Source organism: Myotis brandtii, unplaced genomic scaffold, assembly GCF_000412655.1.
Source record: "Myotis brandtii unplaced genomic scaffold, ASM41265v1 scaffold62, whole genome shotgun sequence".
Lineage (NCBI taxonomy): Eukaryota > Metazoa > Chordata > Mammalia > Chiroptera > Vespertilionidae > Myotis > Myotis brandtii.
The window spans coordinates 2,046,813-2,061,836 of NW_005370366.1; the positions used below are offsets into that span (position 1 = coordinate 2,046,813).

At 36.7% G+C, this 15,024-nt stretch overlaps 1 protein-coding gene across 2 annotated transcripts in view; it reads left to right on the forward strand.

Annotated features, from left to right (window-relative positions):
- The first annotated feature begins 16 nt into the window (after positions 1-16).
- Positions 17-15,024, forward strand: part of BRCA2 (breast cancer 2, early onset) — an 86,163-nt gene continuing 71,155 nt past the window's right edge. Inside the window, exons 1-9 of one of the 2 annotated variants that reach the window (XM_005880014.2) lie at positions 17-507; positions 3,215-3,460; positions 8,214-8,322; positions 8,954-9,003; positions 9,095-9,135; positions 9,337-9,448; positions 10,192-10,241; positions 10,723-10,834; positions 11,601-12,701. In XM_005880014.2, coding sequence (XP_005880076.1) covers positions 327-507; positions 3,215-3,460; positions 8,214-8,322; positions 8,954-9,003; positions 9,095-9,135; positions 9,337-9,448; positions 10,192-10,241; positions 10,723-10,834; positions 11,601-12,701 — 2,002 coding nt within the window. In that variant the 5' untranslated portion in view covers positions 17-326. Of the gene's footprint in view, positions 508-3,214; positions 3,461-8,213; positions 8,323-8,953; positions 9,004-9,094; positions 9,136-9,336; positions 9,449-10,191; positions 10,242-10,722; positions 10,835-11,600; positions 12,702-15,024 lie in introns of those variants that run through there. The other variant, XM_014528128.1, reaches the window with a different exon arrangement.

Consider the following 15,024-nt stretch of genomic DNA (forward strand, 5'->3'; position numbering starts at 1 on the left):
GCGCCGCCTGCTCAGGGGCGGGCTCTGGGCCGCAGCGGGTGCCCCGTCTGAAACCTCCTGGCGCTCCGGTTCCTTTCCTGGCCGCTTCCGACTCTGTGTCCGCTCCACCGCCCCCCAGCTGGTGCTTGTGGGGTGGAGGCGTCCTGATTTCCATTGGCGTTTACCTCTAATGGGAGCCCTCGCAACACGTGACTGGTTAACGTAAATCATGTCAAAAACGCTGTTTTTGAGTTGCACTTGCCGCATGTCCAGTGCTGGGGGCACTGTGTTGGGCAGCACACACACGCAGTGCTCCCACCATCTCAGCGAGTCCCTTGTCGTCCCAGATGATGGGACTGAGATCGGTCAGTGTGAGTCCCGGAAGGACCGCACCCCTGAAGTGTGTTCTGTTCTCTTTTACAGACTCGTTTTCCAGGTGTCGGAGTAATATCGTAGAGAAAATGCCTATTGGGTGCAAAGAGAGGCCAACCTTTTTTGAAATTTTTGAGACGCGATGCAGCCAAGCAGGTACTGACAGATTTTATATAAATTGATCAATTGCAGTGAGCAATGTTTTCAGAAAAAATATGTAAATATGCATGCTTGCTGGGAAGAATCCAATACTTCACGTTTTTGTTTACACTATAAACTTCTTTATGGAACCGTAAGTCCAGTTAAGAGAATGAACATTTACAGTTACCAAATGATAAGAAACTGTAATTTCTTACTATTTAATCCTGGTGATTAAAGAGGAGACTGGCCCCTTGATTGGCAGTAGACGAATTAATTTTAAATCACAGAACCTCCAGCAATTAAGAATCATTGGCAATTTTACTTTGTAGCAGAAGTCATAGTTTTTATTCTCAGTACTCCTAACTCTTAAAAATGATTGAGGGTCTCAAAGAGTTCTTCTTTATGTAAGTTGTCATATTAGAAGTTAAAAATAAGAACTTTAAAAATATTTAATAATTCAGTTAAAATAAAAATAAAACCAACGCATATTAACATGAATAACATTTTCATGAAAAATACTTATATATTTTTTTAAAAGAGAGTGGCTTTGTTTTACATTTTTTCCATTCTCTTCAATATCTGTCTTAGAAGATGGCTGGGACCTCATACCTGTTTCCGTATCCAGTGTGTTGCAATAGTTGCTTTGGTAGAGGTCTGTGAAGAAAACCCAGCCTCACACAGTAATGTAGTTGGAGAAAAAAGGAGTATTTTAATAGTCTTCATTTAATTGTTTGTATTTTTCTTCCATACTACACCAAAACTTAAGTGGTAATTTCTTAAAAGTTGCAATGTAGAATCTGAAACCATGTAATGAAATGTTCTTATTATTTTTAAAAATGTATCTTTATTGTTGAAAGTATTATGATATCCCCCTTTTTTCCTCATTGACCCCCCTCCACCCTGCACCTCCCCTGTTCATATTCTTGTTACATTAAATTCTATTATTCTTTCTTGAACTTTGAATCTTTTATCCATATTGCAACATCATGCATTGATTATTTTGAAAGTGCCTGTGTTTTGAATTACAAATATTCCATATATTAACACATTGCATTAAACAATCTATAATAATAAAAGTGTAATATGCAAATCAAGCGAACGACCCAAGAGCAGAACAACTGTCCAGATGACCTTCCAGATGACCACGCTATGACAACCACTGGTGCCAGGCCAGCCAAGGCGGGTGTGATGCCATTGGTCCGGGGCCTGGCCGTTGTCCCATGATCACCCTGCAGGGGGAGGCCCAGGCCACTGGTTGGCAGGGCGATTGATCAATCCGGGGGCTCCATGATCGCCCCAAAGAGGTAGGCCCAAGCCACCGACCTGTGGGCTGTGGTGGGTGGGCCGGGCCTCCCTCTGCGGGAGTGATCCATCGAGGAGCCCCGGCCGGCCGGGTGGGCAGGGCCTACCTCTTTGGGGCGATCAATTGCGGGGCTCCCAGACTGTGAGTGGGCATAGGCCGAGCTGAGGGCCCCGCCTCCCCCCCCCCCCCAAAGGGCAAAATTTCATGCACCGGGCCTCTAGTATTAAAAATAATCATACTTGTTAGTTCACTGATGTCATCAGAAAAGTCTTTTAAGATTGGGAGGATGTCAAGCTGACAGCCTGGTAAAGTTTAACAAAATTCTAATTCTCATTTGAAAGCTCACATTGTTTCATTGCTGTTGTTTTCCCTCAGTGACAGGCTCACTTCATTCGTTTTTGAAAAAATGTCTCCCAAATCATCCAACTCAGAATGAGTTAGTCAGTCATTCTTCCTAGTAAAAATGGCTTTCTGTGGAAAAAGTGCTAATTTACCTCACACTCATCACATGAGTGCTTTTATAGAGAACTATTGTAGTTAAATATGCAGAAATGCTTTATGCATACTTTTCATTTTGTCACAGGGAATATTAAAAAGACGTGTTTTATAATATTAATATTGGGCTTTAATAAAACTAATTGTTACTACTTCATTAAGGACATTTTAAATTAAACTGGCTTTTTGGTTTTGGGTGTATTTTTTAACAAGTACATGGTGATGAAGAATACAGTGACTAGTACAGTTTGTTGCCACTGCCTTGGTTCATGCAAAGGTGTCATCAGTTTCACTCACCAGTGGTGCAAAGTCAGCATTGTGAAAAAGTCAAAGGATGCCTTGGTATTATTATGAAAATAGTTTTGACCTAATGAACCTCTTCAAAATGTCTTGGGGAACTTTCCCCCATGTGGTCCACAGAACACATTTAGAACAGCTACTTTAAGAGTGGGTAGATCAGAGTAGAAGTTTTGCCATTTCTCTTTAACAGATAATCTTTTGATTCCCTTTTATTTGTGAGTCTACAATGTAGACTCTACATGTTCCTTATACCTATAGATTTATCACATCTACTTATGTAGTCTCTATAAACAATTTGAATTGTGTCTGTGGAATGCATTCTTACTATGGTTTTTGTTTCTGAATCGTGAATATAAAATAAAGAAAACTTTAGAAGAGCTAATAGAGTTAAGAGCTATCTCCTTGTAGCTTTTGTAAACTTGTTATACCTTGCTACAGATTCATAAAAGAACAAATGATCCTGTTTAATTAATATACTTTAACAAAAGTCATCCACAGCCCAGATCTCAAGCCATCCACAATCCAAATCTCAAGCATCCTTTTCTTTGTTATGATCTTGACTGGCTCATGAATTTTTCTGTGTCTCTGATTAAAACCAAAATGAGATTTTTATTTTTCTTACAGACTTAGGACCAATAAGCATTAATTGGTTTGAAGAACTTTCTTCAGAAGCTCCCCCATATAATTCTGAAACTGCAGAAGAATCTGAATATAAATCCAGCAGTTATGAACCAAACCCATTTAAAACACCACAAAGGAAACCTTATCATCAGTTGGCTTCTACTCCAGTAATATTCAAAGAGCACGGTCTAACTCTGCCACTGTATCAATCTCCCTTAAAAGAATTAGATATGGACAGATTAGATTTAGGTAAGTAGTAAGTTGTAGACTAGAGAAAAATATGAAGTAGGAAATCAGACAAATCTGTATTAAAAATCTCTGCTGTTATTAACTGTGTCATATTGGTCAAATCTACCTCTCTGGCTGCATTTTCCCCACTTAAAAAATGGAGATGATGAAAAAAATATCTGATGATAAGTTTGAATTAAATAATTCTTTTTTACTCAATAAATCCCTTTTCCTCCTTCCTTTGATGAATATATCCTGCCTATTGAGATTTACTAAGTTGTATCTTACCTATACTAAAACAACAACAACACTGGGACTTAATATTAATTAAACTATATTCCTGCAGGCTGTCACAGAGGACAGAGATGATTTTTATCAATATGCTATAAATCCCTTGATTTGATAGTAGTTTCCCTGGACTATGTGCCAGATATTTCCAATCAAATATTGGTCATTTAAATATTTGTTATTTAAGTAACATCTCCTCCCTCTCTTTAGAGTATTATTTGCTAGTAAGGGGAATAACAGTACACAAATAAATTATAGTCTAAGGTTGAAAGTGGTACATGGCAAAAGAAGTACAAAAAGTACAATGAGAGTTGAGAAGAAAGAGCATAAATAGTATTGGGGGAATTAGGAAATGATTCATTTGAATTAAACCTTGAAGGGTAGGTAAGATTCAGGAACTCGAAAATGGAACAGAGTGATAGTGTTCTAGGCTGAGGGGAAAACATGAGGAAGAATATGCAGTTAAGAGAATAGCAAGTAATTCAGATCATTTGGGGTGTTGAATCTGACAGGGACCAGTAACAGCCTAAGGCTGAAAAGAGCAGATTAGAGGCATTTGATAGGTTGTAAAACAGAGAATCACATGCAAATTTGATCACGCTACTTCCTGCTTCACACCTTGGATTACCTCACTTTATTTTGTTGTTAATCCTCACTTCAGGATAGTTTTCCCATTGATTTTTATTCACTTATTTATTTTTTTAGAGAGAGAGTGGAAGGGACTGGGGAGACAGAGAAACATCGATGTGAGAGAGACACATCTATTGGTTGCCTTTCACACATGCTCCTACCAGGGCTGGTGATTGAACCTGCAACCCAGGTATATGCCCTTGACTGGAGTTGAACACACGACCCTTCAGTCTCGGGCTGACGCTATAACCGCTGAGCCCAAAGAGCTAGGGTGGATTACCTCCCTTTTGCCCTCATGATAAAATCCAGACCCCTTAATATGATTACAAGGTCCTTTATCAGTCTTGTATGGGAAAAATATCTAAATTAATATACTGGTGTAGCACATGTTTAGGAGCTTGTATACAGTACTATGTTGTGGGCATAATGAAAGGAGCAGCCGTAGGTCTTAATGTGGTCAGGAAAAGCTCTAAACTAGTTGATATTGAATTTATTAAAACTTGAAAGATACACCTAAAGCCAGTGGTTTATTCTCTAAATGTAATCTGGAATTGGTCTATCCTTAACCAGGGAAGGATAGGGATGAATTAATACAGCCTCTCGACTCACTGCAAGGAGCTAACATTTTTAAAGTTATAGTGAATACATAATTCAGTTGACTAGTCTCAAGACATTTTGCTTTTCAGTTTACTTTAAATTCATTATTGAAATGTAAGACTTAAGCTGTTTTTAACCTACTTTGTTTGAACATGTAGTGTATTATTTTTTTTAAAAAGTTATCCCTGAAGTTCTATGAGGAACTGTGCTTCTCAGCAGTCCTTCATTTTGCATAAAATATGAGTTTATCTTACCATTACTCAGCTTATTTATGAGAGTCTCAAGTTTTTTGGGAAATTTTTATTTTGGTATGTGCTTGTTTTTGCCTGGTTCATTTTTTTTTTTTTTTTTGCTTTTATGCTTTATAGTTGCATTTTTATTGCTGAGCCAGTATTGATACTTTATTAACTAAAGTTCTTTGTTTATATTAGGGTTTCTTTGTACATGTCTTTGGATTTTGACAAGTTTATAATGTCATGTATACACCATTACAGTATCATACAGAATAGTTTCACTGCCCTAAAAATCCCCTACGCTCTAATTCACCACCACCGCCCTCCCACAAGCCCCCTGAACCCTTGGTAACTACTGATCTTTTTACTGTCTGTGGTTTTGCCTTTTCCAGAATGTCATATATGTAGTTGGAATCATACAGTATGTAGCCTTTTCAGATTGGCTTCTTTCACTTAGCAATATAAGATTTCTCTATGTCTATGGCCTGACAACTCATTTATTTATCACTGAATGATGCTCTGTTGTATGGATGTACCAGTTGGCTTATTCATTCACCAATTGAAGGATATCTTAGTCACTTCCAAGTTTTGGCAATTATGAATAAAGCGGCTATAAACATTCATGTGCAGTATTTCTTGTGTGGACTTAAGTTTTAAACTCATTTGAGTATTTACCAAAGAGCGCATTTGGCTGGATCCTTTGTTAGAATTGTATTTAGTTTTGGCCCTAGCTGGTTGGCTCAGTGGATAGAGCGTTGGCCTGTGGATTGAAGGGTACCAGGTTCAGTTCCAGTCAAGGAAACATGCCTGGGTTGCGGGCTCAATCCCCAGTAGGGGGTGTGCAGGAGGCAGCCGATCGATGATTCTCATTGATGTTTCTATTTCCCCCTCTTCCTTCCTCTCCAAAATCAATAAAAATATATTTTTTTAAAAAGAATTATAGCCCTAATAGGTTTGGCTCAATGGATAGAGCGGCGGCCTGCGGACTGAAAGGTCCCAGGTTTGATTCCGGTCAAGGGCATGTACCTTGGTTGCAGGCACATCCCCAGTAGGGGGTTTGCAGGAAGCAGCTGATCAATGTTTCTCTCTCATCGATGTTTCTGACTCTCTATCCCTCTCCCTTCCTCTCTGTAAAAAATCAATAAAATATATTTTTTTAAAAAAAGAATTATATTTAGTTTTGTAAGAAACTGAAAACTTCCAAAGTGGCTGTACCATTTTGCATTTCTACCAGCAATGAATGAGAGTTCTCTTGCTCCACATCCTCACCAGCATTTGGTGTTCTCTGTTTTCTATTTTCATTCTAATAGGTATGTAGTAGTATCTCCTTTGGTTATTTTTTTTAAGTCCATTTTTTTTTCTTTCTGATTAGGACCTTTTTAAAGTGAATAGGGAAAAGGTTAAATTTCAAAATACAGGTTTAGCTACTTTTTAACATCTTTAAAAGTTTCATAGGAGAAGGAGGTGGGATATTTTGTTGAAGTGGGGTTTTTAACTTATACATTTGGCTTATTAGTGATTATATCTACTCCCTCTTACTTGAAAAATGAGAATATAGTGCAATGTTTTGTGTATACTACTACAAATAGTTTTCAGTTTGGTCTTTGCTTAGTTTATTAACACTGATATGGCTTATTTTCCCCACAGCTTCTCTAAGTTAGAGATTGTAGGATCAGTTAAAGCAACTATTTTTAAAAGCAACTTTTAAGAGTAATAATAAGTGCTTCAAGTGCCCAATTTGTGATATAAAAAGTAGGAACGTTAAAAGACTGTAGATTGCATTTGATAGAGTGATACACAGCTTTGAAAACCCCATCTGAGCAGTATTGTCTGAGAATGTAGATGTGTTCAACAGGAATGAAAGCATTATGTGTTGCTATCTATAACCCACTTTTCTAATCCTTGCTAATTCACTCAGCTAGTATTGGTGTAGTGACTACAACATATCAGGCAATTGTTGAGGTTGCTAAGGATGCTGTGATAAGTAAGACAAGATCTCTACCTCAGGGAACTCATAGTCTAACAGGGGAAACAGGAACAGTGTATGATAAACTCTGCAGGGAACGCATAAGAGGGCACTTACTTAGTCTCACCTTAGGGATGACTAAAGTTTTCTGGAGAATGTAGTTTCAAAATGGGAGCCTGAAAGAGGATGTTCCAGGTCAAGAGAAATAAAGAGAGAAAAACAGTTTGTGCAAAGGCCTAGGCTGAGAGACCATTGCAGGATATGCAGGTGGTTGTGTGCAGCTGAAAAGCGTATGAAAAATGTCATCATAGAAATTAAAACATTAGATCATGAAGGCCTTTGTTATGAAGTTTGAACTTGATATTGAGAACAAGGTCTTGAAAGGTTTTCTTCAGAAAATTCATATGGTCAGATTTAGTACCTTGGTGATTTTCAGTAAAAGTCTTTTCCTTTACCCTTATCTTCCATGATAACTTAGTACTGTCTGTAACTTAATAATAGGACAGTGATGGCGAACCTTTTGAGCTCAGCATGTCAGCATTTTGAAAAACCCTAACTTAACTCTGGTGCCACATATAGAAATTTTTTGATATTTGCAACCATAGTTAAAGATTTATATTTTTGATATTTATTTTATATATTTAAATGTCATTTAACAAAGAAAAATCAACCAAAAAAATGAGTTCGCTTGTCACTTCTGACACGCGTGTCATAGGTTCGCCATCACTGTAATAGGACATAGCACATTTCACTTTGTCTTCTATTGGTGCACATTTCAAAAAATTTCCCACTATATTCTGAACTCCTTGAGGTTAAAGCTGTATCTTGATTGCATTATTCAAAATGCCTTATGTGTATTATATACTTTTAATAAGGTTGTTGAAATGGGGGCAGACATCCGTTTGGGGGAGGAATCGGCAAACTGAGATGCCAATTCAGACTGAATTCCCCATACGTTCTCCTTTCCGGCATAGACGAGACTGTTTTTAAATACTTCCAGAGAATGAAAATTCACAATATAGAGCATATATATCCTCACTGAATTATTGTACTCTTTCAGGAAAGCATATTACCAATAGTAAATATAAAAGTTGTTGCACAATGAAGGCTAAAATGGATCAAGCAAATGATGTTATCATCCCACCTCTAAATTCTTGCCTTAGTGAAAGGTATGATGAAGCTATTATATTAAAATACTTAAATGAAGCATTTACCTACATATGATATTTGTTTTTATAGAAATGCATCTAATTTTCACACATATTTTGGCTGAGAACTTGATAGAGGATCTTCTATTTTTAAATAACCTCCTTTTAGGTTGAGTTCTTTACTATAATAATTTCAACATTAGGAACATTTACTTTGTTTTTCGTATCATGTTGAATTCACTGATTTTTCTATACTATGAAGTTTTTAAGTAAAAATACTGATGATAAAAACAATGCCTTTGAAATATCAGTTTAAATTATTTGCATACTTTGAATCACTGGAGAGAATATGATGCTATTATCGATTCATTTTACATAATTTTTAACTCAAAATATATAATTCCTGGCAGCTGAAATTTATGAGTACTTTATATATTTGAATGGCATTTGAAACAAGTTAGTGTTTATTTAATTCTTCATGAAATGTTACATTTTTTAAAAAGTAATATAAAATATTACAAAGTGGTATAATTTTAATAATTGATATGACTGGGAGTCCTTATTTTTTCAATAAGATTAGTTTTTTGTTTTTTTTTTTGCCATTTCTGTTATCTCTTAAATAATCTGAGGGATTTGCTTTGTTTTGTTTTAGTCCTGGTATTCTACGGTGTACACATGTGACACCACAAAGAGAAAAGTCAGGTATGATTAAAACCAAGGCTTTTTATTTTTTAAATATTCTAAATTTTAATAAAAATAAAACTTAGTAATTTTTTCCTTGTTTTACCCCCAGTGCTATGTGGAAGTTTATTTCATACACCAAAGCTTATGAAGGTAAATATTCTGCCCAGTTTATTTTTGTTATGTAGTGACAACAGTGCTATACCTTTGCCCTGAGATTTACAGATATGCATCTACGATCTCACAGAGGCATTCAATAAATGATAAACGGAAAAAAATAAATGAATGAAAAATATTCTTAAAAAATATTCATCAGTGTCTTTCTATGAAATAAACTATTTTCTTTATTTCCAGGGTCAGACACGGAAACATATTTCTGAAAGTCTAGGAGCTGAGGTGGACTCTGATATGTCTTGGTCAAGTTCTTTAGCCACACCACCAACCCTTAGTGCTACTGTGCTCATAGGTAATTCTGTCAAATGTTTTTATAAGAAGGTAGATGATGTTGATATATCATCATCTCTAATGCTGTTAAAAAGAAAATATGAAAAAATAATTAAATAGTAATTAGATAATCCTGCCTTTAATAAATGTATTAGTTCAAAATAGTTTTATTCTGTTTAGTGCAGACTGTTATAAATCAGAAGTACATTAGATGGTATTCTATAGGATTCAGGTTAATTTATATGCAAACCAGGAATTTTTTTTTTATTCTAGCAAAAATGCATTCCATTTTGATTCATCTTTAGCTGGAAATTTAACTTTGCTTTGTTGTTGCTCAGATGCAATAATACAGGTAAAATCATGTTGAAAATTGAAAAGTGTTTAACATTTAACATGCCTTTAAGCTGTATTATTGTCTAAATAAATGCTAAAGTCTACACTCATTAGCTTTCAAGTCATGACCCCACAGTTTCATCTGATTCTTCAAGTCTTTGCAGACAGTATTACCTTAAAGTCAGTATCACCAAATCATAATTCCCTACCACCTTGTGAATGGTACTAAGAAAGTGAGTAATATAGCTTAATCACTCTGTTGCTTGACCTTTCTAAATACTATACTTGGATCAATTCTGTTTCAAATGTGTCATTTAATTCAATAATGTATGTGTCTTTTGATGTCTGTCCAAAAAATATGTAAGTTTTTGTATGAACTTTATTGTATGATGTACAATATGATATAGATTAATTGAATTTTTTCTTTTATAGTCAGAGATGAAGAAGCATCTTCAGCTGTATTTCCTAATGATACTACTGATGTACGTAAATATGACAAATTGATTATGCTGTTGCAATTGTTTATTTTAGGATGCCTTGAAAAATTATTTATATTGCATTTTTTTATTCTTTAATTTATGATTTATCTAAACCTTTAAGAAAGTCTCTAAACCTGTTTCTATATGTGATTTTCTTTGACTTCCTATAAGAAACTCTGCTGTCTCTCTGTTTAAGAAGAAATTGGATATTTATGGATAGTAAGAGTTTATGTATTAGTGATTTTAAAATGTAACTTTTGCCCGGCTGGTGTGGTGTGGCTCAGTGGTTGAGCATTGACCTATGAACCATAGGGTCACAGTTCAATTCCCAGTCAGGGCACATGTGGGGGCGGTGGGAAGGGGAGATGTAGGAGTCAGCCAGTTAATGATTCTCATCATTGATGTTTCTATTTCTCTTTCCCTTTCCCTTCCTCTCTGAAATCAATAAAAATATTAAACATATATATATATAAAACTTTTATAGATTTTGAAAAGCTATTTTTCTGACCACGATGAAGGTTTGAAGGAAAATGATAGGTTTATCCCTTCCGGGCCAAACAATGAAATAAAAAGTCAGAGAGAAGCTAAAAGTTATGGTAAGTTTTTATGTTTATTTGTTTTTAATTGACATAATTGAAGCATTGTTCCTCTTAAAGAAAAAATATATTCTTCTTTCTTGATGACTGAAGGTATTGAGGGAGAAACTAACTTGATTTACATGAAATTGTTAAAGCATCATGTTAAGACGACTATTCAAGATACTGTTTTGACACAAAAACAAAACAGAACCCATTACTCAAAACTCAGAAAGATGAAGATTAATACTTATAAGTAACAAAATGTGAAAGCCTTATTTTCTAGTTAGAGAGTAACTGTGGTTGCAGATATACCAAAATTACCTAATCATGTCATTGCAATATTGCATTTTTCTTAGTTTGTGTGTATGTCTGTATAAATGTGTATAAATGGATATCTGTGTGAGTGTGTAAAATCAGATTCTGCTATCGGTTGTTGTAGGGCCACAAAATTAATTTGGACCATCTGGTTTGATAAATCTTAGAATATTAAATTGTGTGTATATATAGTAAGATTGGGTGAATTTTAGTTATGTAAAGCTGGTAAAGAAAGGTTATTGGTGATCAGAATATGAATTAAAGTCTGAGACATTGGAATTAGTCTTTATCAGAAGAACAGGAGAAGGGTGCTCCCCCCAAAATAGCAAGTACTCAGGAAAACCACTTAACGGTTAAATTATGTGTTACACAGTACATACTACTTCTATGAAAAAGGTTGTGACAATCAAATAAATTATGTTTGTATTATAAAATGCTATTAATATGCTTCTGTTTTAAATTTTAACAGGATTGGGGAATCCATTGGGTAAAGTAAGTGGCTGCAAAGACCATTTTGGAAAGTCAGTGCCAAATGTCCCAGAAGATGAAGTACATGAAAAGGTTGGAGATATTTCTGAAGAAGATAGTTTTTCATTATGCGTTTCTAAATATAAAAAAAGAAATCTACAAAAAATAAAAAATGGCAAGACTAGGAAAAATATTTTCAGTGAAACAAAAAACGATGAATGTGAAGAAACTAAAAAACAAATAAAAGATAATAAACAGTCATTTATATCCAAAATGGAACCAAATGACAGTGATCCATTAGATTCAAAATTAAGGATTCAGAAGCACTTGGGGAATGGAAGTGGCAGAATCTCTGAGGAGGCTGTACAGTCTCCAGTCTTTGAATGGTCTCAGCTAACTCTCTCAGGTATAAATGGAACCCAAATTGGGAAAATATTGCAAAATTCTTCTTGTGACCAAAATAATTCTGAAAAAGATCTCATAGGTACAGAGAAAGAATGTACCAACTTTATTACTTTAGAAAATTCTTTGCCACGTATTTCAAGTGTACCAAAGACAGAGAAGACATTAAAGGAGGAAACAATGGTGAATAAGAAAGATAAAGGGCAGTGTCCTGAATTGCATGAAGATTCCACTCTTGTGGTAAAACACACAGTATCTGAAACTTCCCTAATAGCTTCTCCTCTTCAGGGTATCAAAAAGTCTCGAGTCAGGATAAGAGATTCACCTGAAGAGACACCGAGTGCAGTTTTCTCAAATAACATGACTGATCTAAACTTTAAAGAAGATCCTGAAGCCTCTGAAGGTAGATTGGAAATAAGTACTATTTTTTCCCAGAAAGAGAGTTCTTTATGTACAAGTTCAGTTAATAATGGAAGCCGTCCAGTCACTATCAAACATACTTCTGTAGCTTTGAAGAATACAGGTTTAATATCCACTTTGAGAAAGAAAACTAAAAAGTTTATTTATACTATAAATGATGAAACATCTTATCAAGGACTAAAAATGCAGAAAGATCAAGAATCAGGACTAACTAACTATTCTGCCCAATTTGAAGAAAACACTTTTGAAGCACCATCTACAGTTTTAAATGCTGATTCAGGTACCCTTTTGTGTGTTTGTGTGAATAATACATACAGTTATATGGATGGTGATAAGTTCTCTGATTTGAATATGTGAATCTCTTTCTTTAATCTTTTTTTTTAATCCTAATCTGAGGATATGGTATTATTGATTTTAGAGAGAGAGGAAAGAGAAACATTGATGTGAAAGAGAAGCATCAATTGGTTGTCTCCTGTATGCACCTGACTGGAGATCAAACCCACAACCTGGTTATGTGCCCTGACCAGGAATCAAACTCGCAACCTTTCAGTGTAGGGACAATGCTCCAACCAACTGAGCCAGGGCTCTTTCATCTTTTTGAAAAGCATACTGCCTGTTTTCCTTCTGTAGTTTTTTAAAATCTCTATATCTTGTGCAGTTGACCCTGAACAGCACAGAAGTTAGAGGTGCCAATCCCCATGCAGTTGGAAATTCGAGTATAACTTTTTACTTCCCCAAAACTCAGTCATCCTTGATATCTGCAAGGAGAGTGGGAGGGGTGATGGGGAGGGGGGACAAGGAAAGGGGTGCTGTGGAGGCACAGGGGCTGGTTCCAGGACACCAAAATCTTCAGATTCTCAAGTCAGTTCCTTATATGAAATGGTATAGAACAATGCATACACTCAGCCCTCTGTATCTGTGGATTCCCAACCACAGATGGAAAATACAGTTTTCCATCCATTGTTTGTTATTATCTGTGGATGCAAAACCCAGAGATACGGAAGACCAATGGTAAGTTTATTGAAAAAAAATCCACATATAGGTGGACCTGCTCAGTTCAAACCTGTGTTGTTCACGTGTCAACTGTATTCAATATCAGACAATGTCAATATATATTATTTTTTTCAATGAAATTTTTATCATTGTTATAAATTTTCTATCTTAAACATTGTTTAGGCCTTTGATACCAATGTTCAAAACCATTTCATCAAACTTGGATCTGTTTTCATGGTATGTCTATAATCATCACTCTTGAGACAGAACATCCTATATAATAAAAGCCTAGGTGGCGTCACACCCTCGCGTGATGCCCTCGCTCAGCGACGTCGCCACAAGATGGCCATGCGCACAGCGGAGGTGTGGCCCAGTGGCCACTCTGTGCAGTGAGGCCTGGGGGTCCCACGGCTCTGCGCTGTGTGAAGGAGGCTGGTCCCAGTGTCTTCGCCACCTCACGAGGAGGTGGCGGGTCCCGGTGGAGGAGGCGGGTCACGGCAGGGGAGGGCAGTTGTGGGCGATCGGGCCTGCAGGGGAGGGCAGTTGGGGGTAATCAGTCCCTGGCAGGGGAGGGCAGTTGGGGGCGATCAGGCCCCAGCAGGGGAGGGCAATTGGGGGCCATCAGGCTGGCAGGGGAGGGCAGTTGGGGGCGATCAGACAGGCAGGGGAACAGTTAGGAGGTGAATAGGCTTGCAGGCAGAAGCGGTTAGGGGCAGTCAGGCAGGCGAGTGGTTAAAGCCAATGGTCCTGGATTGTGAAAGGGATGTCCAACTGCAGGCAGTCGGACATCCCCTGAGAGGTCCCAGATTGAAGAGGGTGTATGCTGGGTTGAGGGACACCGCCCCCCCCTGCACGTATTTCGTGCACCAGGCCTCTAGTGTAATTTATAAGCATCAAGAGATTGACTGCATAATTCCTGCTTTAATTTCCAGTGTTTATTATATGCAAATTGGGCAATTCTATACAAAATGTGCTATTTATTATGTATTTTCACTAAAGCAATTGAAAAATAGGAAAAATGCTAAGTTGAATAAAGTAGTGATTTTTAAAAAAAATCTTTATTGTTCAGATTATTACAGATGTTCCTCTTTTTTCTCCCCATAGCTCCCTTCCACCCGGTTCCCACCCCACCCCAGGCCCTCGCCCCCCGGCACTGTCCTCGTCCATAGGTGTAAGATCTTTGTCCAGTCTCTTTACTCACCCCCCACACCCCTTTACCCCAGAGAATTGTCAGTCCTCTCCCTTTCCATGCCCCTGATTCTCTTACATTCACCAGTTTATTCTGTTCATCAGATTTCTTATTCATTTGATTTTTAGATTCACTTGTTGATAGATATGTATTTGTTGTCACTTTGTTCATAATTTTTTATCTTTACCTTTTCTTTTTCCTCTTCTTAAGGAATATCCTTCAGCATTTCATATAATACTGGTGATGAACACCTTTAGCTTTTTCTTGTTTGTGAAGCTCTTTATCTGACCTTCAATTCTAAATGATAGCTTTGCTGGATAAAGTAATCTTGGTTGTAGGTTCTTGGTATTCATCACTTTGAATATTTCTTGCCACTCCCTTCTGGCCTGCATAGTTTCTATTGAGAAATCAGCTGACAGTC